At 36.1% G+C, this 22,198-nt stretch overlaps 1 protein-coding gene across 4 annotated transcripts in view; it reads left to right on the forward strand.

The window, feature by feature from the left end:
• Positions 1 to 22,198, forward strand: part of STRN (striatin) — a 68,950-nt gene that overhangs the window by 28,670 nt on the left and 18,082 nt on the right. For 2 of the 4 annotated variants that reach the window (XM_032102566.1, XM_032102567.1), the window contains exons 6-11: positions 8,152 to 8,287; positions 10,133 to 10,268; positions 13,944 to 14,054; positions 16,369 to 16,455; positions 17,006 to 17,149; positions 19,283 to 19,419. In XM_032102566.1, the coding sequence (XP_031958457.1) occupies positions 8,152 to 8,287; positions 10,133 to 10,268; positions 13,944 to 14,054; positions 16,369 to 16,455; positions 17,006 to 17,149; positions 19,283 to 19,419 (751 nt within the window). The remainder of the gene's footprint in view (positions 1 to 8,151; positions 8,288 to 10,132; positions 10,269 to 13,943; positions 14,055 to 16,368; positions 16,456 to 17,005; positions 17,150 to 19,282; positions 19,420 to 22,198) is intronic. The other 2 variants (XM_032102568.1, XM_032102570.1) reach the window with 2 other exon arrangements.

A 22,198-nucleotide genomic window follows, 5' to 3' on the forward strand; every position in this document is an offset into this window, starting at 1 on the left:
AACAGAAGGAATATGTATTTAATGATGCATTTCCAGAATAGGAAAATGGAAGGCACACTAGCTTTTCATTCCCTTAAAGATTTCTTCATATAGCAGTGTAAATTGCAGAAAGAACAGATTGGCTCAACTGCCTTCTGTACAACTGAACATTCATGTGATAAATTCTAAAGAAACGAAAGAGATGGTATTTGATGCTTTTATGCTGCCATATGGTTATCTCTTTGAGAGGAGAGAGGGAGTAATGGAAGTAGGAAACAAAACTTCCTTTATGTTTTCATTATTTTTTTGGTAGTCAACCAATACTTTCTTAGTGAAATGAAAGAGGTAGAGAACAAAATAAATTAGTATTGCAAAAATTTCCAGGGAAAGAATGGAAGAGCTGATCTACTTGTCAACACGGTCTGATTTTAGCACAGTTTTTGTGTAAGTGTATTAATCTGTGCATAGTGCTTGTTGCTGCTACTCGGCCTCCCTCAGAAATACCTCTGTGACTTGCTCTGACTGTACTTCTAAGCACAGTGGAAACCCACGCTTTTCTTATTTTTAATTTTTTTTTAATGCCTTTGATTGTTTTAAAGATAATTCCTGGCATTTTTCCTCTGACCTCAGGGATGTGTGAAGTACTTCACGGTGGGTAGGGAGGATGTTTTTCCTCTATTCAGCTTACTACAGCTTCTATGGATTTTTGGGTTGTTTGTTACACCAGAACTTGCCTATTACCTGAGTTACATCTTGTTGTCTGTCCTTTATACCTATTTCTACAGCCGAGGTTTGGACACTCAATGCTGGGGATACCAACTTTAAGTTGAGCCTTTTCATGGGAAAGGCTGGTGAGAACGTTTGGAGTGTTCATTGTGAAGTTGATGCTGTTTGCTTTGGTGTGTAGAAGCATATGATGGTTAATGTAGTGCAAATACTTTATACAATAATATTTATTTGCAGCAGAGAATATGTAACTTGAATTCTGCTATGCTCTAGTTATTTTAGAAAATTGCTGTCTGGTCCCTCGTACCTCTCAGCTTAGTTTTGTATATCCTAAATGATTGCAGTTACATCAGAGAAGTTCCCCTTCCTTTGGTACAGTGATGGACAAACTACTGTTGTTTTAAACCAAATCAGTTTCTCTTCATCCCTAGGTGAAGTAGCCTCAGATTTTGTGTTGTTAGCTGCTACATGTGTGGCCAGACTTGTATTCTTACATTGCCTATTTATTTGCTGATGTACAGATCCTCTTGAAAACTTTAGCACTCAAGAAAGACATCATGTGGATTTTGAATGCACCCTGCAAGATTTTGAATCCATAAATGAAATGTTAATATGATAACGTGAGCTAGATATAGTCCTGTTTTCACTTATTTCATGGAATTTAAAAGGGAATCAGTTTTCAGTTTCTTCAATCAGCTCACTTGCATTACAAAAGATAAGTACCACTTGGCATGACTGGACTCAAAAACAGATACTAAAATAATAACCTCGTAATAATGGTTTAAATTCCTAACACTTGCAGTGAGAGGAATGGGTGCTTTCCCCCAACAAACTGAAACAGAAATGAAAGCTGCCTGCAAATGTCTTGTAACTTGTAGCCTTGAAAACATGAAAGTATAAAGTATCTTTAGTTCACTTATTACCTCATTTTCAGTAGCTTTATCTTACTGAGTGAAACCTAAACAGTCAAATTAGTTTACCTTCTTGAAGGTGTGTGTTTGACTACAATTTGGTATGAGTGGAAGCAAATATAATAAAGGAATAGAACTGGAAAGGAATGAGGATATACCAAATGTGTATACATATGCATATATATGAATGTCTATATATAAAAACAGTATAGACTAGTTCTTGCTAAGGGTTTGATCATTAGAACTATAAATAGCCAATAGAAGCTTTTTAAAGAAAAATGGTCCTGAGTGATGTATCAGTCTCTCTCTGAAACTGATCTGCTGCCTTTTCTTTTCCTATTGAACTGCAAAGCGCTTCCACTGCCTATACTTTATATAAAAGGCATCAAACCCTCAGCATTTGAGAGCAAATCCAGAGACCTTTTCAAAGATTAAACATTTTGAAAACTTTAACTTTCTGATATACAACAAATTGTTCCAACCAACACATCAGTGAATGAACATCTTTGTATACCAGAAGACCTTAATAACTCTTTTGCATCCCTAAATCCTATTAACACTGGCCCAGGTAATGAAAATGCTGCATACTGGCTCATGAATGTTGTTTGTTGACTAGCTTATAAAATGGTTTATTTGGGAAAATATCTCTGAATTTTCAAACCTCAGGTAGTACCTGTCATGAAAAAGATTTCTAAAATAGTATGCAAGTATATGTTGCATTTCAAAAAGGAAAAAACACCAGTAAAGGGAATAAAACAAATAGATTTTTGATTTTTTTTTCTTTTCACCTTTTTCTTGTTTCTCCATGCCTTCATCTGCAGTGACCTAACAGGCATTTCAAAGGTACCTGATTTAGGCCAGATCTGGACACTTTCAACAGATGCACTAAAGCAGAAAAAAAAAAAGTAGATAAATTGGGGTTTTATTGTGGAAAAATAAGTCCAAATGGACCACACTTTTAATTGGCCCAGTTCTATGGCTTAAGAGTTTAAGAGATGCTTCTTGGAAATGTCACATAAGACTCGCAGTACAGAAAGAATGGGGAGAAAGAGACGGAAGTGGTGCAGTTGGAGAGAGAAGCAAAGGGAGGGGAGGTGAATAGAGAAATAACTTAAAAAAGTACCTCAAATATTAAGATTATTTTTATTCTTTATAAAGCTTATTTGTTTGATATATTATAGTTATCTGACTAGATTTGGCAAGAGAAATGGCCCTTGCTTTTTAAATGTCATTCCTTTGCGATTCCAATTTATATCCAAACCATTTTGTAAGTGCTGCTTCCCAGTTGTAATATATATTGCACTAGTTCTTGCATTGTGTGGTGTGAATTCATAGATTTCAAAGGTTGTGACAGACTGTTTAACCTGGCCTGTGTTCATTGTGTGTAAATTTTGATGATTGTAAGTGTTCTGTAGTTTTATAATCTATTTTGGTATTTTCTGTGCTGCCTTATGAAAGATTTTACACAGTGTTGAACATCTAATGAGCTGTTTTTAAAGACAGTCTTCATTGAATTTGCATGCATTTATTTAATAAGTACAGTTTGATAGAATTTAACTAGCCACATTGAAAAGGCTGTTTTAAAACGTGATAACTAAATTCTGTGGGGAGTTAATAAAACTAATGACGACTATGCAGTAGCTATTTTTATAGTAGTAGGAAACTGAACCAAAGAAAATGGCTCAAGAAAGAGTATGAACAGCTTTGAATGCTGGGTCACAACAGGTTCTTTCTGGTACAAGCTCCCAGAAACATTTCTCAGCCTAAGCTGAACTTGTATTTATTTAACTTTATTGTGGTATTTCTTCCTGCTTCTGAATTTATCAATAAAATCCTGGTTTTATTAAAGATAACTTGTGTATGTTTTGGATAAAATAAACAAACAAAAAGGGCCTCTGCTTTTTCCTTTGGGGTTGTGAGTAGGACTGAGGCAGTTAAATGGCCTTGTGGTCAGGCAGTTCATGGGAGAAGTTTATGAGTCTCTCCCTGGACATGACCCCAGACTTTCCAGAGTTATTATCAACAAAGGAGAAGGTAATGATAGAAATACAGATTGTGTTAGTTACAAAGAAAGTGCATGCCTATAATGTGACTTTAGTCTAAGTTAAACTTGACTTTGCAATATGAAATGCTCTGCATCACACTGGGAGCAGGAAAGGTATCATCAGTGTCCTGTTTTAGTTTCCACAAAACAACTTCACCTTGCCTGTAAGTTACAGCTTCTGCATTTCACTCACTAAGAAACAGGATTTCTGTTAAGATCATGAATATTAAAGGTTGAGAGCAAATACATTCAGTCTGAACGATCCATTTTGTAAAGCTGGTAATATTTCAATGTCAGAACCAACTGGGTTTTTACACAAAATACTTGTCTTGAGACTCGTCACTGTTGGCAAGAAAATGAAGAGTTGTTGTTTATGGCCTGCGGAGCCCCAGTGAAAGCCAGGCTTGCTTTATTTAAATAGTACATGTGGAATATCCACTAATCATATTTTTTAGATTTCATGGGAAGGTATTATTATTTTTAAAGAGGCCAAGGGGTCAACACAAATCTGAATAATTGAACAGCCTGTAAACACAAATTTGGATCAGATTTTCACAGCCATCACAGCTGTGCAGAATTCTGTCACTTCTCCTGAGGAGGAAAATATTCATGTGATTTCGATTTTATGTTGCTTTAAGGGACACAAGTTACCATCCCATTTATAACAATAATTTTGTGTTTTAAACAGGAAGACATTTCTTATCTTTGGGAATCAGAAGTTCCCTGTTTCAAGAGTGATATTCACAAAATCTGTGCACTGCCCATCTGTTGTAGTAAGGTGGAAAACCCAGCAGCATTCGTGTAGCTATAGTTACCTTCTGGCAGTACTTATTGTTATGCTCATGAGAAGCAGTTAGTCCTGTTGTACCTTACTGTGTGCAGGCAGGAGTAGCAGCGTAATCTCTCTGCCCCAAAGAGTTTCCTGTCTACTTGGATAAGGCTATTGGAAACGAGGATGTAATGGACAGTTAACAGTATCTGATAGAAGATGTGATGCTGGTTAAATGATTTTTGTTGGGTTTGTTGGTTAGGAAGTGCTGAATCAACTGGGATGAGACCTTCAAGATAAGAAGACGAAGTTAGGTGCTGGAGAGAAAAGCTGCAAGAGTGCTGTTGCAGAGTACGACTGAGGAAGGAGCAGTGGGAAAGATTCAGGACAAGGAGCTGAGGAGCACGGGGTTGAGGGGGCCCTGCCACAGTCTGGCTGCTCTATGCTCTCTGCTTTGGCAGGTTCTGTAGCTTCTCCTGGTGTCTGGGGGTTCTGGTTTATTCTTCCCCAGCTGTTTTTCTTTAGGCAGTATGGCTGGGGAGGAAGGAAAAAGCCGCACGTAAGTTCTTGCAATTTGAAAATTATATTCTCCCTTAAATATGTTGTGATACAGTCCAGAAAAGAGGAATTGTCCTTTCTGAGATCTTTTTAGGGTTTTTGGTCTCTTTATTTGCAAGGTCCCTGAACCTTGCTGTGGTCTTGCCTGACTCGTGCTTGTAATACCACTGTTTGTATCAGTCCCTACTTTTGGAGCTTGCTTCTATTGTTTTCACCCATCGATTTTTTAAAAAAATACTCTAAGCTACAAAACCGCTGGAAATGTCAAATTGTGTTTCTTTTTCTAAAATGGGATTTAAAGTTATTTATTTTACTACCCTATCTCTGAATATATTTTTGACCCTTCTGCTTTTTTATGTTGCTTTGTGAATGACCCCCTAAGAGAAACAAACTAACCAGATGGAAAATTAATGAAACAAGTAAGATTGAAATTGTCATCAAAGTACATAGCATAAATTAGCTAAAGCCAGACAGTTTTCTTCAATACATTTTATGTTATTCCTAAGTGTTCATGCCGACAGTATTATCCAAAATGCATTATCTTCATATGCTGCTAAAGGATGAAAAACAGCTCCAATTATTACATTACTTTTGATTTGACTGCTCAAGTTTATTGGGGTACAGTATAGCAAATCAGCCTGTCTGTCAGCTTAAAACTTTTTTCTTGTAGAACCTTTGAATAGTTTAAATATTCTATCACTTCTGTTTTCTTTTTTTTTTTGTTCTTAAGAATTCTTTCTTGGAAATAGTGTCGTAGCCCAAGTAATCTTCTGTGGTGCTATGCTGACTGTACATTTTTGTACTGTGCAGGAGTTTTGAAATACATGATAAATAAACTACCATGTTTCCCGTGTAAGTGCAGATATATGATTATGCGTATATATCCTGCCCACTGAAATGTGTAGTGGGTAATAGGATAGTTGAAATCAGAGCAGTTAATTAAAAAAAGATATAACCTCTTTTGGTAGTCGCTTAGAACTTCAGTGTGAGAGAGCCAGGTTTAAGAGCAAATGGGTACAGAGCCAAGTCTGGTATGAATTACTGCAAATGCCTGGACCTGTAGAAGGATATCTGTTTCGTAATAGTAAGTTCTGTTAATTAAAATTTTATATTCCATGTTTGGTATTAGTTCATACATTTCTGTTTACTGCAGTATGTCTGAGAATTGCTATTATAGATCATCAGCCATAGTGTTTTTACATGGCAGATTTTTACCTGGCAAAATACAGAGTAAAAAAACCAGAAATAGTTGTGGTTGGATGATTTAGTCCAATAAAAGTAGACACAGACTCTCAGAATTTGCTGAAAGTCAAGAAGTCAAATGAAGCACATTACAAGTTTTGTCTTATCAAGATTTTGCTGTTGGAAACAGCAAGGCAACTGTACTGTAGGATTTCTATGAAAATGTACATTATTACTACAGATTCACAAGGTGTTATAGTCTGCCAAAGTAGTCGTTACTTAAGGAAAAATAAAAATATTACAGAGTGTTTTCAGGTTTGTCATGGAAGTGAAGGTCACAATACTTCAGGAAGCAGGGCAGATGGGAAACACATTTAAGGTTGTTCTTATCTAAGCTAGGATCTGAAAAAGTGGAAGGAATATTCTCAGAAAAAACAGTGACCATGAAAACATACTGTACATCATGGTATATCATGCTGCATGTATGCAGAATTTCTAAAGGCAAGTGAAATCTCTATTGGTATTTTTGGGCCATAAAGGTGAGTAAATGAAAAAAAAGTAGAGTAGGAAATTGTCTTAATGAAATGCAGATATATTGGGACTACGAAGAAACCACTCCTGCTAATTGTTGTCATGTAAGCATAAAACCGCTTGAGCAGAGACTGTGCAAAGAAGGAAGTGTGCTGCTTATCATGCATTATTACACATCAAAGCTTTTGCCCTTGGATGCTTCCTGTAATAGACCTTTGGAAAGTGTTACAATGAAACACTGGAGTAAGTGGGTGATGAGCGGATGATCTGGTGTTTACACTGCAGGGAGTTTACAAGGCCTTACTGTGTAGGCCTGTTAGTTGATGAAACCTTTTGAATGGGTTAGCAGAAGCAGGGCACTTGCTGGTATATGGGTGACTGCACAGGACAATTTCGAGCTACAATTCTGAAAAGAGAGAGGGGGGAGACTTCTGCTGTTTCAGTGGTTGTGAGAATCAACATGATGTGCATTTAGTGATGAACTATGAAAAACTGACTACTCATTAGAGGTAAGAAAACAGTAAAACTTGTCTTCACTGCTGTAAAGCCATCTAAAGAATGTACCAGGTTTTACTGGAAGTAATTGTAACAATTCAAAGTGAATAAATTTTGCTCACCACTGTATCTTTCAGGGGTTGATGGAGAAGTGCATCTTCTGCATAGAAAACACAGATCCTGATGATAATTTTAGGATTGCTTTATTTTTACTTTTTTCAGGCTTTTAATAATTGTTACAATCCTGTTTCTTGGATTCTTCCTCTTCAGTTGTTAATATAACAACCCTTACACTTCCTGTTCTGAGGCACTGCCTAAATTTCTGCCAGCACAGTCATAATTTTACCCAATCTCCATCCATTTCCTTATTTGTTTAATGTAAATATAAATATTATTTAGTCATCAATTGTATTTTCCCATTATATTCTTTTATAGTGGCATATTTATCATGTCTTAAAAGCTAATGAATGATAGACCTAGAGTTTGGTGTTTCTCAGCAAGATGAGGAACATCAGCTAGCAGGAGCAAAGTTTTTCTGTACCCTGATGTACATGTGAGAACCCAGCTTGGTAGCTGTGACTCATGCCCTTGTTGCTGAGGCTTTCAGTAATGGCATAGCAGTATTGCTGTTGCTTTGGGCACGTGTCAGATGAATGTTGCTTTAAAATGCTTTCCAAATAAAAAACTGAAGTGTCTGTCCTGGTAATGGTAGCCATATGAAGAATAATTGTTAGTTGTAATAAATAGTTTTGTTGGTTCTAATAATACAGTTTATGTCTATTGTTTAGTTCTTTAGCCACAAGAATTTTTACCTATTAACAGTCTGTTTTTATTTGTAAGCTTATTTTAGTCTTATGTGTTGTTGGACATAATAATACAGAACAGCTTGGTAATTGCAAAAGTGACTTTATTGTGATTTCTTTTGTCTCATGATGGTGGTTGTTGTTGTTGTTTAGGAAACCTGAATTGACTGACTCTGCCTCTCTGCTAGAGACCTTCAAGTTTCTTGAAAATGCAGCTGCAGACTTTAGTGATGAAGAAGATGAAGAAGATATTGAAGGAAGAGAGAAAACAATCATTGATACCGCAACAGTGAGTGGAAAAAATAATTGAAAAAGTTACGAAGAACAGAAAAAGTGAGATTAATGAGGTGCCTATAAGCAAAGTATATATGACTGTGTATGTACACATGCAGATCATTAATGCATCTTTATGATGTTCTGTCCAAGCATGTGTGCATAAGAGGAGTTATATATGCATTTCTAAGTTTGTGCATACAAGTTATGCTTTTCCATCTTTATTGCTCTAAGTTAGATTAAATTTTTCTAAAATCGTCTCTTTACTATTCCATACTAGCTAGTATTTTTGATAGATACTGGACACAATTTTTAAGGAATCAGATGTCCTTTTTTTACAGTTCTTGGCTTAGTTTGAAGGTATTGTTCATAGTGTTGCATGTCAAAAATGATTCTTGAGTATTTATTAAAAAATACTGATACTTAAAATGATTCGCAAAAATTAGTCTTAGAGTACAGAAGTGAAATACACTTATCTTTATAGCTTGTGGAAGGAAGAAGTGTAGCTGGAAAAACTCTAATGTAGTTAATAAACTTTTTTGTTCGTTTATTCAGTCAAATGCCTTAACCTCCCTTGTGATCTATACTTTGCTATATTTGTTCATATGATCACATAGATAGATACATGCAATCATTATTCTTCTTTAAAATTAACATTTATTTCGTGAACTGTGTTTCTTAACAATTGAAGCAGATAAGAGATGATGGATGTGATTGTTTTATGGTCAGTTTTAAGAATTAACACTAAAAAAGCAATTAGTTTTATGGCATTTTTAAAGGGAATCCTTTTAAATTTTTCTGTCATTCATGGACTGTGGGCTAATGTCTGAGACTCTTCTGTTAAGTCCTGTATAATACAGTATGTTCACTAAGCCTGCTGAAGAAATGACGCTTGAAGTTTGGAATTGCTTCAGGTTTAGAAATTGGTTCACTGTATTTAGTGGAAACAGTTAGTCATCCTCATGAGCTGTGGGATGTTGGACTATGTATTGAAGTCTTTTCAGATGGACCTTTAGCAAGGTTCCAAGTCAAAACATTCTGATTAATGCAATTTTCTATTTCTGTAGAAGTAAAATTTTTGCTATGGTTTTCATGTACCATGGCATCAGCTTACCAGTTGGTCAAATAACTGCAAAGAATCTAGTTTATTTTGATTATTGAGGGAAAAGTAAATTTTTTGTGGAAAACTTAAAGTGAAATTCTTCATTAAAACATGTATTTTTTTCTTTTACCAGAATTTGCTTTTGAATCTGAGAGGGAAATGCAGTTTAAACATGAAAAGCAACATGTTCAAATAGCAATAACATCTGAGAAAGCATTCAGAATGGAATAATTTACGAAGTCTAAGAAAATTATCTCTTTTCAGGTGTGGGGTTTGGGGTTTGTTTATTTGTTTCCTGGAGTTTTGTCTTGGTCTGCGTAGAGATTGATTTCAGTATTGAAAGTTATGCTATTTTCAGAGAAGCAAAGTGAGTTTTTGGTTTTGCTGAAGTCTTTTCTAGGTCATTCTTGGGTTTTTGTTTGTGGGTTTTGTGTGGTTTAAAAAATGTTTTAAGAGAAAGTTTGTACATTCTAGTTTAAAAAAAAAAAGATAGTAGTCTAGATCAGTGTAGGTTCATTATCCACATGATTGATTATTGATGGTCACAGGAAGAAAGAGCTACGCACAAGTTTCATTTTCACTTAGAAGTTTGAACAAAGTATACTCTGCATACTATTCCAGATTTGCTTATTAATGTGTACTTTTCTACTTCAACTTCCTGTTTGGATTTTGCGTAGAGGACAAGACAGTACTGCTTGGATTAAAAGTGTGTTTGTAACTTAATTCAGCTTTTTTTTTCTGTCCTTTCTGAACCTTCAGATTGTAAGGAAAAGAGTACTGTCTGACAGCAGTGAAGACAGAGATACAGAAGAAGCTTTGAAAGAGTTTGACTTTTTGGTTACCTCAGATGATGGTGATGGGGAATCGAGGAGTTCGGGAGATGGAACAGACTGGGGTAAGGAAATTTGATGGATCATACCAGGAGGAAAAAAAAATGTGCTAAGAACATATTGTGACTGATGAGTTCATTGAATGAGATCTCTGTCAAGATCACAGCATCTTTTGATTATTTCTACAGTAAATAATTGGCAGATTGAAGCCCTCTTGATATGATATTCTCATTTTTTCTGTACACTGCTTTAATGTAAAGATTCATGACCTCAGGTCATTCTTCCTTTTCTTTAATTCTAAGGCAGATAGAATTTAAGTTTTATGAGTGGTATTTCAGTCTGTTTTTTCAGTGACCCATGCACACAAACGGCTCTGATAAGGCTGTATTTTACAATTATGTTATGGAAGTTACTTTGTCATCTTTGCTTTCTCCCACTTTGATGCAGAGAGTAATGTGAGTCTTATTGTGGGTGTGTACTCTTATTGTGGGTTAGTAATTTAGTTAATATGAACTCTTCAGTTGCTCCAACTTTCTTTTATAAATTAGCAGAATAATATATCTTGAAGTCCACTAGAGACATTTCACAAACTGCTCTCTGTCCTTTGAGGTTCATGTCTTGTGACCCAGATTGCCACCATCCACTTTACCTTGACATAATGATTCTGCCTAAACCCTCGGTATAGAGAAGGGGAGAAAGAAGAGAACTGGTTAAATATCTTGATGAGAAGTTGTTTCCTACTTAAGCTGCTCTGTAAAGTCTTAAGGATAAATGGACACAGAGGGAGTTATTGAAGATGATGGGAAATAATTGAGCTTTACAAATGGAACAGCAACTTTGACAGACCAATAGGCCATGGTAGCTATGGCTCTCGCATGAGCTATCAGCTCCAAGATGCTGTATTTCACTGAAGCCATGTCCAGCTCCTGGTGGGACTCCACGTTACTCTTCAGTGTGGTATAGTCTCTGCTTAAGAGGATGTCATAGTATCATTAGATACAGCAGTCAGTATTCTATTTACCAAACAAATTTAGAAATACTGCTCTTTAAAAAAGAAAAAGAATTCTGATACTTCTATTTAAGACTAAAATTTTATCCATTTATGCTTGGTCAGCGTAGCTATTGCTTGTGTCACCAAAAAGTCAGTATGCTGACAGGAGCTTTTTGATCTCAAATTCACACTTCTGGTTTATTTTTGCTTTCATTGATAACAGCTGAGTACAAGTGAGCAGAAGTCTAACATAAATAGTAAATTGTTATGAAAAATAGTAGTTTCATTTCTAGAAATGTGAAAGGGTTTTTTTTGAGTTGGAGGTGTTCATGTTTTTCAATTACTAGTTTCACAACCTGTGTCTTTTTTAGTAACTGTATATAAGACTAAGCCTCTTCAAGAACTGCCATTATAAATCACTTAGGTTAATTTAAGTGAAACTGTTAAGTGTAGTACAGTAGAGTGATGTTGTGTTGTGAGGGACAGCAGTAAACAGAGGACATTCTTTCTGCATTTTGGATTCTAAGTATTACTGCTCAGTTGCAGTAATCTGTTGAACCCATTTGGCTTGAAAGATCCTCAGATGTTTTCTGGTAATTTTTAAATTATAAAGCACTTGAATATATTAGTTCAGGATCCACTTCTGAAGCTGAGCAGTATCTGTGGGACATGCGGGAAGCATGCTGGGACAGTCTGTAGAAAATTAATATATTGGGTGTTTTCCTGGCAACAACACAGTCTAATAAAAATCTATTTAAACTTTTTTTTTTTGCTGGAGGAGAGAAAAAAGTCTTGTCTAGCCAGGGAGGAAAAGCATGATTAAAATTTCTAACCTAACCCCAGAAAGAATAGATACTTGTTTCTCAGAAGTATGATTTTCTCATGTCTTTTTTGAATTCGTTATGCAGTTTTTTCTCATTAACGGTAATTGAGGCATATGCATTAAGAGGACATGACTTAGCCCATAGACAATCTATTTTAGAGTCTCTCTTCAGCTTACTAATACTTATTTTCATAGCTTTTCTTAAAAGACTTAAGCTGCTAAACTTTGTGTCTTGAGTTAAATCTGTCACTCCATGAGTATAGGATCATGACTGAAGGGTTCAAAGGAGTGAGAGAGCACCTTAAAAAGTATCTTCTCGTTCTATGATCCAAGTCTGAGCAGAGTCAGGCTCTGTTTTCTCAGCATCTGTACATTAGGTAGTTAGAGGCCACATTAAGATGCCTTTTTTTGGCATCACTGAATGCTCACAGTGATCTCAGCCCCTCGTTGAAGCGCATCTGCTCCAGCTGCCTGAACCATCTTAGTGGTTCCCTTAGACTTGCTACACTACACCAATAGTAGGTACTTAGCACTCTACCTAAAAGGTTTTTCAGTATTAAAAATATTATACTGGATACAGTACTCAAAAGTGGGGTCTCACAAGTGCCCAACACAGGGGAACAGTCACTTCCCTCACCTGCTTGGTTACATTCTTGTTAATACAGCCCAGGACATTGTTGGTTGCCTTTGCTGCAAGAATATTGTTCCTGAGTCCTGTTGAATTTGATGTTGATGGAGGATCCCTAGGTCTTTCATTTTTAACAAGTCAGTCACATTAATAACCCAAGTGTGATTTTTATCTCCAGTCCAGTCATAGTGACTCCTTCAGATTGTGATTGATAGTGTTGTGCTTCCTCTACAGACATTTAAGTTCTGCAACTTAGTCTGAGGATATGTTTATTATTGTTCATATTTTGAAAGGTCTAGAATACCTTATCAGTGTAGAAAGCAAACTTGGTCTGAAAGGAATTAATCTTTAAATAATAAGGTTGAGATTTTAATGAGAAAACAAAGCAAAAAGATAATGCATTTCAAAAATTTTGGAGCTGTAATGCTCACGAAAATAAATTTATATGACGAAAAGCTGTATTACCTCCCCTCCTCTCGCAAATTATTTTTCTAAGCTGCCTCAGGACAGCCTCCATATATGGAAAAATTACTTGGGGGATTTGAACTCACATAACATGTTTTCTTCAAAATCTCCAAATATTGTACAATTGGAAGGATACTTCTTTTCTGTATCATGTCACAGAGGAAGCAATTTGAGGGAGATGTTTAGAAAAAAAAAACAAACCCCAAAACAAAAAAGAGGGGATTTCTTTTCATTAGGCATGCTGAAATGTTTTGGACTTTTTTCCCAAAGATTAGTACCTCAGGCCTTCACCTTTTTGTGAAATTTCATGGCTTTAGTCCTCTAAGGGTTTACTTAAACCATGATGACATGAATATTGTGTTCCATAATGATTTAAATGTGCTACTGCTTTGTGTAAATAACAATGTAGCAGAAAGACAGTAAAATGAGAATTTGAAATGCAGTAACACAACATCTGAGTTGTAAAGTTATGTTGACAAGTAACATAGCTGTTTCTTCTAGATATAATAATTCTTCCCCTGGAGGAAAGAAAATGCTGAAAAATATGTCCTGATTTATTGTAAAGTAAATGTCACTTACATTTATGGACAGCTATGTGCTTGGTTATAGGAATTAAGCACGTGAAATTTCATCTCAATTATTTATTAAGAAAATTCTGAGCAAACAGAAGTGGAATGTGAGTAGCAGTTTTACAGCTTTCACAGGCTTGGTGCTATTTCTGTCTGTTTAAAATAAAAGACAAATGCCATTGACAGCAGCTGTTGCCTCCTTCAGTGGAGATCACTTGGTGACATTATTGAAAAAGGATGTTTCATTTGTTTCACTTTGTTTAGAAAAGGAAGACCAGTGTCTCATGCCTGAAGCCTGGAATGTCGACCAGGGAGTTATAACCAAACTCAAGGAACAATACAAAAAGGAGCGCAAGGGGAAAAAGGGGGTGAAGAGTAAGTGGAAAACATTGCACCTTAAAATCATAAATCTCACATCTTTCACACCCTTAATTCTATCTCTCTTTCAATGTTTTCCTAAAATTACTTACTCTTTTACTTTGCTGCTCCTGACTGCTTTCCTGTTCACCAGTTCTCAGGGGTTGAAATTAATGACAGACAATCAAGTTACCTGATAAATAGTTGGATTAGATATAACTTCTTCCAACCAAGTGTTGGGTTAGTTAAAAATTCTCGCTTCGAGAATGTTTTGTACTTTTGTTATTCAGATATTTAAATTGTAAAAGGCATTGTTTTAATACTTCACACTTTAATATAGAAGACTTCAGAACCCTTTCTTAGCTGGAAACATGCCAGTTTCACAGGAAGAGTTAAAGTCTGATGCATAAATAAACAAAGAAAGAAACCAAACTGGAAACTCTCTTGAGTATCCTATTAGATGACAGTGGGAGAAAACAGGTTAATTTCTACCCCTGTTTATACTTGACATTCACAACATGAAAGTCATGCTGTCATCATAATTTGTTATGCAGGGCTCGAAATAGGAAGCAACTATGACCATCAGTTTATTTGTAAATCACAGGATTTATTTATTGACTTTCATACATCTGGGACTAGCCTTTAAAAAAGTTGGGTATTGTTATCAAAAAAACCTGTGAACAGTATCTGAAATACAGTTTCTAGCCCTGTATTTATTTTTTTTTTGTTACATTTCCTGAAATACAGATATGTTTTGTAAAATCAATGGGTTTTGATAGGTAAGCTGTAAAACTTTTTGAACTCAGATGGAGAGTTTAAAATGAAACACTGTATCCATGTCTGTGTTTCAAATACCTGGCCATATCGAGAATTCATGTGTGAAAGATGTATATTAATAATATTGCATGTAGCCTGGTAAGAAATTTCAGGGATGTTTCTCCCTTTGTGGGAAGATGCTTATGAATACCAAGGAAATTGTCACTTCCAAAGAGATGAGCCTAGTGATGCAAATATGTCAGACCCTCGCATCACTGAGGCTGACTTGTTTTGTTACTTTTTGTATTGATACTTCCATTAGCTGCTGCTCAGCAGTTGGTTATGTGGCTGAAATTATGTTACCAAATACAAAAACTAAACTTCTCTTTTTTCTTTCAAATTAAGAAAAAAGGTAAATAATTACCATGCTTTAAATTTCTCAAGTGATATTTTTGTCATCTTTGGAAGAGTTTAATTTACTGGAAGTTAATTACAAGTGTGACAAGAAGCTGAGCTGGCTAACTAAAGTGTTCATGTTTAAACATGAACTTAAAATTCATTCTAAATTTCTTTATTTTTAAGATAGACAGGACATGCCAATATATGATTACAGTGAAAGTGATTTTTATAACTTGTCTGTTATTTTTTAAATACACAGACATGTTATGTAGTTCAGGGTAAATAGCTGTAGGGTTAGTTTAGCAGAAATTATTTAATCCAAGTGTTGAAATTCTATTCTTGAACAGCTATTGTCTTTTTATTTTTGATTATAAAACTCAATTGTTAATATAGACATAGACATTATTGGAATATCTTTTATATCTTTATATTTAAAATAATGAAGTAAAGGCAGCACTTGGACATCCAGTGCTCCTTCATGAAGATAACTACTGCTCAGTACCTTTTTGATTGATTTGATTGGTTTGATCTTGGGAGACAAAGTGGTTTACTGTAGCAGTGAAATTAAGCATCTTTCCATGGACAAACCATCATTAGAGAGGCATCAGTGCAGAAAAATCGGGAAGGATCAGAGCCTGTTTTCAGCTGTTCATGATATTGCACATAGTGAAGAAGAACGTGAGGGAGGCTGTCTGGAGAAAAAAGAAGGGACTAAATAACATTAAATTTTACAAAGTTTGTTTCGATGACTTTAATTTCATCATATATGGTGCTTAGCCACTGAAATGCTACTAAGTAAAATACTGTTTTTATAAAGCAGATATTATAGTAAAACAATCTTGCAAAATCCTTTGTAGTGTTTTTCTGGATTGAGTAATATTTTGGTGACAGACAAGTTAAATACAATTTAGTTTATTGTCAGTCATTATGGTTAGGGTGGACAAAGTAGAGTTTGCAACTACATTAGTAAACTCACGATTTTGCAAGGCTGTAGTAAACATTCCTGTGAAGTAATAAGAGAATACAATCATAGAATGGTTTTATGAGAGAATACATATATTAGAGTACACTACTGTGTTAAACTGCTTAAAAATAGCTGTATTATTTGCTGGTCTAGGAAAAAACATAATGGACTATGGGTAAGACATTTTCCCATTCTTAATTAAACTTACAACAGGAAAAACTACCGAAGATATGTTTCAGCCTCAATCCTATATAAAACAGTCAAAACAGGGATGTGGGAAAATGATGGAGCAAAGCACAGGTAAGTGTCAAGAAGGGCATGGGTCTTCACCATATGTAGCTTCAGGAAGTAGGCCAGTGAATCCAGTTGCATTTGTATTTTAATATAACTTTTTGGATTATATAGTTCACGATACCACACTACTGCACAAATAAATTTAAATTATAATGTTGTCATAAGAATATGCTGCACAAAGTACCTGATGCACAAATTTTAAACTATTCACGGATGTCAGCTATTGTTTTGGCAAAGTAAATATTCTCATAATCTAAAGTGTGACTCAGTTGGCAGAATTCTTCAGCATCCCATACAAGTAGCACTGTAAGTTCATACATATGGGGAAAATTGTGCATTCACAATTCTCAGTTGCTTCTATCACTTTCTTCTCGAAATTCATTTCATGCTGGATGATTAGTTACTGCTGAAATAAGTGCTCATTAGTTTCTCTGTGGTAATGTCATAACGCAAGGTAGGATCCATTGTTGCATGTGCTGCTGTAGCATATCTGATATAAGTAGTGTCATCGTGAACTATGCCTAATCCCTTTAATTTTTTGTTTTTTTCTGGTTAGGGCCCAACAGGTCAAAGCTGCAAGATATGCTTGCAAACTTGAGAGATGTTGATGATCTCCCTTCATTACAGCCATCTGTTGCACCTTCTTCTAGGCCCAGTAGCTCGAGGCTCATTGAACATGAGATAAACAGGACGGATGAAGGTAAATATTGAAAAAAAGTGCATACCCCTTTGTAGAGGGTGGATGTTTATAGTTACTTCTTAAAGATTATCCTCTAAGACTTTCCAAGCACTTTACAAGTTCTGATTCAGTATTGCAAGTTCTGTCTAAGTGTGATAAATGACATTCCCATTCCTCCATTATGGTCACTATTAGTAAGGTCAACACACCTACCTAAGTTCAAGTCTTGGCTGAATACCTTTGAGCATGATGGAAAAAACATAATTTGGCGCTTAGTGGCTTTGTAGTATGATGATCCTAAATCACTTGCTTTTGTTTCTGCTCAAGCCTGGCAGACAAGTGTAGACCGTAAACTCTGAGGACATAAGAGCATCTTTTTTTCTTCCCATTAACATAATTTTAATGTATGTATGTATACATACACACATGCAGGCGTGTCCTTCTTTTCCAGTTGCAAAGATAGAGGCTCTGCAGTTAAACACAGGTGCCTTACTATAGCTTTTAAAAGCATGTGGTGATTGTGTAGTGAATCATACAGAACAACTTGCAGCTTGCCAGTGTATTACTTTCCATAAAGTGTTCCAAAAACTAAAAAAATTCTCATGGGGCTAGTCCAAGGGAAGGCCACTCACGCATCTTTGTAATGAGGCACTACTGTTATGTCTGAAAAATGCTAAATCATCTATTTGATTCAATATTTGAATTGCTGTAATAGAGAGCATAATAACATATAGTTTATGAGGCTACATGAATTTTTCAAAGACAGCAGTAGCTAAAGGGAGCCTGCAAGAGAGACAAACAGGGACTTCTTACATGGGGTCGTAGTGACAGTACAAGTGAGAATGGTTTCAGACTGAAAAGAGGGCCGGTGTTGATTAGATATTAGGAAGGAATTCTTTACTGTGAGGGTGGTGAGACACCGAACAGGTTGTCCAGAGAAGCTGTGGATGTCCCATCCCTGGAAGTGTTCAGTGCCACGCTGGATGGTGCTTTGAACAATCCCATCTAGTGGAAGGTGTTCCTGCCCATGGCAGGGGTTTGGAACATGATGATCTTTAAGGTCCTTTCCAACCCAAACCGTTCCATGATTCTGTGATATCATGTGCTCTATTAAAATGGTAAATAGGTGTTTTGAAAAATGTGCAAAAACATGAGTTCCACTTAGCAGTCTTTCAGTAAGTGTGAAAAAGTAGATCAGCTGAGTTATAATTAAGATGCATTAAAAGCCCTGGTGTGTGGAATAGTTACCAAAGATCTCAGTAGTTCTGCTTCCTTCATGCTCAGTGATTTTCTTTATGAAAGAAGGGGGTAACTTAGCAACGCTTTGAGAAGGGGAAGAATTTTTTGTTGAGTATTTCCTTTCCAACTTTTCTCACATCTACAGAGAGCTATGTTAGCAGAGCGCTTATTTTCATGTCTTTTCAGTAATGTGTTTTTTTAATTCAAGAGACTCAAATGGACTCTCACAAAAAAAGACAGCTGATTGTTACCATTCTGAGTTTGGCATTACTATTAGCTGTGTATATCTTTATAAAGCTGAGACACATTTGGGCACACATTTTTTTATTCTAGTAAATTTTCAAATTTGATGTCCTGTATGTATTGTGTGTTGAGTGAAATATTGCATTGTGAGTTCGAAAGATTGAAAAAGAGACCAGTAGTGTAGACTTTATGGGGGAGAAGGGAAGAGATGTTTGTGATGAAAAGGTAACAACTAGGAGACCTAATCAAACAGCAGTGCTTGAAGGGCTTTTATTTGGGCTGCTCCCACCAGCTATTCTTATCTATATTTTTGTTGCTTCTTCAGCACCTATTTGCATATTTTGTAGCTGAGTTGGGGAAGGTGTTTTCTGTGTTTCTTGTGCATTATTTATGGGTGAATCGTAGCACACCCTGCCTGCCTGTGGCTGGTTGCATTTACTGTGTGGAGCTGCACACACCTCAAGTGTAGGTGTGTTCACAGGGTGCTGTTTGTTGGTAAGTGCAGTGATTATCTTTAGAATAGCTATTTTTCTATGCATCTCTGTGTATTTTTTTCCCCTCTATACTTGAGAGATATGTAGCATTCTGAAAGTGGAAAATGTGCTTTTATTATACAGTGTAGTATAAACCCATGTTTCAGGATTTGTTTTGTTTTGTTTTGTTTTCTTGCAGTGGAAGCTTTAACATTCCCTCCATCCTCAGGGAAATCTTTCATTATGGGAACAGATGAAGCCCTTGAAAATGAACTGGGTCTTGGAGAACTGGCAGGCCTTACTGTAGCAAATGAGGCAGATTCGCTGACTTACGATGTAAGTGATTATTAATGGTAACTCAATGTCCTTCTGTCTTGTTGAAGGCAGATGCAAGTTACTTGTGTGTAGACTCAGAAGAAAACATTTTCCAGTTAAAATTATGCTGCCAGAGGATGTCACAAATTTTTACTTGACGAAGCTGTTCTTCCCATACACAGCAGCGTTCAAGCTCCCTGCAAGCCCCTCTCCTCTCATTTCCCTACCATGTCATGCAAATAGTTGAAAGTAAATTAGTTATTGATAGTGGTACAGCTGGGTACGTGTAACCACAGTGAGTGAGCAAAATTAGGAGTATCATGGCCAGCAGATTGAGGGGTGTTTCTATCCCTTTTACATGGGCTGTATGCAGTTTTGGGCCACTCCACTTCAAGAGGGTTTTAGAGAAATTGAGGAGAGTCCAGTAGCTTGTGACTGATGAGTAGATGTTAAGGGAGATAGTCTTGTTCAGCTGTTAGGAGGCTGAAGAGTGCTCAAATAGCAGCCTGCAGACATTGAAAGGGTGCTTACAAGGATGACAGAGCCAAGCTTCTCCATAGTGCCAGGCATTAAAGCAAGAGAAAACAACAGCAAACTACATCTTGGGAGTTTCAGGTAAGACACTGGGGGGAGAGAGTTATGTAGTAGGTGATACTGAAACAACTTGCTTAGAGACACAGTGGAATCCCTCTCCTGAGAGATATTCAACACTTGGCTGGGGAAGAGCTGTGGTTTACATTACCTGGTGTGGGCAGTAGTTTCATTTCAAATGGGAGACTGGACCAGAAATCTTAGGAGGGTTTTGTGGCCAGCACTTCTGTGGCTGTGTATGTAGCCTGCAGCTTATTTTTCTTGCACTGTTTGTGAAAAAATATTTCTTAAAATTGCATCTTTTTAGTTGTATGCAATTTTTTTTCTGTATTTCTGATTTCTTGGGAAAGGATACTTCAGCTATTAATTTAATTATCTGCTCTTGTGTGATCTGTCAGCTTCAGATTAATCTTGCTATTGCGTTGCCCAGCTGTATCAAGGTTGAGGGATTTCAGAGATAATTTTTAATGCTATGTTGGGGAAGAATCCTACCCTTCAGTAAATCTGACTCTTAAATAATCGTTATCTGGGATTTTACTATCACAAATGAAGTCTGAGACTTTAGAAATAAGATGCAGGTCCTTACTTTGAAGTTCTACCCCTGTATGTACTTGTAAAGCAATGAAGTACATATTTAATAAAAGCTTACACATTTTGAGAATGCCACTGCAGAGATGTGCTCTACCACTATACTAAGTTTCTGAATATGTGATATGTTATGAATCATCACTATGCAATGAATGCAGAACATTTCTGCTAAAATTTAGTATTTTAGTATTTTCTCCTAATTTGGGCTGAGTTTTTAATGTTTTTACGAATTCTCCCTAGCCATGTCTTCAGAAAGGGGTGCAGTGATGTACAAATGCATTTCTGTTACAAGTACACCTAAAAATCCGAGGCTGGATTTTAAATTCAGAGAATATGACAAACCTGAACCATCTGTACAAGATGCTTTCATTGCTTGACTTCATTGTGCAAGTGTCTGTATAAACTTGTGTTTGTTCATGTCTCTGTATCATGAGCTAACAGCTTTCATTTATGGAATAGCCTTTCTTTATCTGCTCATATCCTATCCTGCATGGTGGAGAATACTAACTGCTATTTGTTCATTTGTCAAATGGCTGTATGAAGTCCTGTGATCAGGAATTCATAGTCATGGTTACCTCGACTCTTACCTTTTTCTAGTGCTGACAATTAAAAAAAAGCATTTACAAAACTATTTGCTCTTGTCACTGTGCACTTCATTAAAGCAAAATGAGAGGCTGGTGTTTCTATTTCAAGTTTCATTGAAAGTTTAGCTTACAGATAATAGAATGTTTCTATTTTGGACTATTTCATACATCTGACTGCCAAATGTGAATTAGGTATGATTAGTGAAAGTTTAGTGTGTTAAGTGTCAGTTTTGGATCATATGGTGAATCAAATTGAAAGATTATGTAAATCAGTCTTTAAATATTTTTACTTTCAAGAGTGGCAGACACTCTTCCCATTTTCAGTCCCTTTTATCCTACTGACATTTTTGCTGGATTCTTTCCTTCTAAAAAATGGCAGCATTAGCCTACCCTATTTCATGGTTTCAGTTTTTTACATATTGCTTTGGCTGTAAGTTAAAGAATGGTTTTCACTTGGTAATGGAGATTATGAATTTATTACTTAAAAGACAAAATTTTTCTATTGTAGATAAGTTGTTAGAATATCTAACAAGATTAAATTTTCCAGATTGCTAGCCAATAGTCTTAAGTTACTCTTTTCTTTTTCCTTCCTTTACACATTCTTGACGAATGTTCACTTTGGTTGGCTCTGGTTTTTTCCCTAGTCTTCTGGATAGATTAAGAAGCTTCATAAAATTATGATAGACTTTTAGATAAGAGTAACTGAACTGAAAAATCATTGCATTTAATGTTAAGTACTGATTAGGAGGTTTTGGACTTTGTAGTAGGCTCTTCTTTGAGTTCTTACAACTTTGAACAAGAGAAGTGCCTATAATTGCATGTCATTGCTGGTTTTGAGTTTTCAATCTGTTTTCAATTTTGTATAAACACAAATATTATTATCAGTGGCAAATCCAGATCAGATGCTAATTTGGGGGTTGGCATCCCCCCCAAACTGCTTTTCAGGCCTCACCGTTGCACTTTGGTGGGGAGAGACAGGAGGAGGTTGTCTGCTGTGTGAATAAGCAGCCTCACAGCTTGCGAGGCTGGTGGGTAGA

The sequence above is a fragment of the Corvus moneduloides genome, chromosome 3, assembly GCF_009650955.1.
Source record: "Corvus moneduloides isolate bCorMon1 chromosome 3, bCorMon1.pri, whole genome shotgun sequence".
Taxonomy (NCBI): domain Eukaryota; kingdom Metazoa; phylum Chordata; class Aves; order Passeriformes; family Corvidae; genus Corvus; species Corvus moneduloides.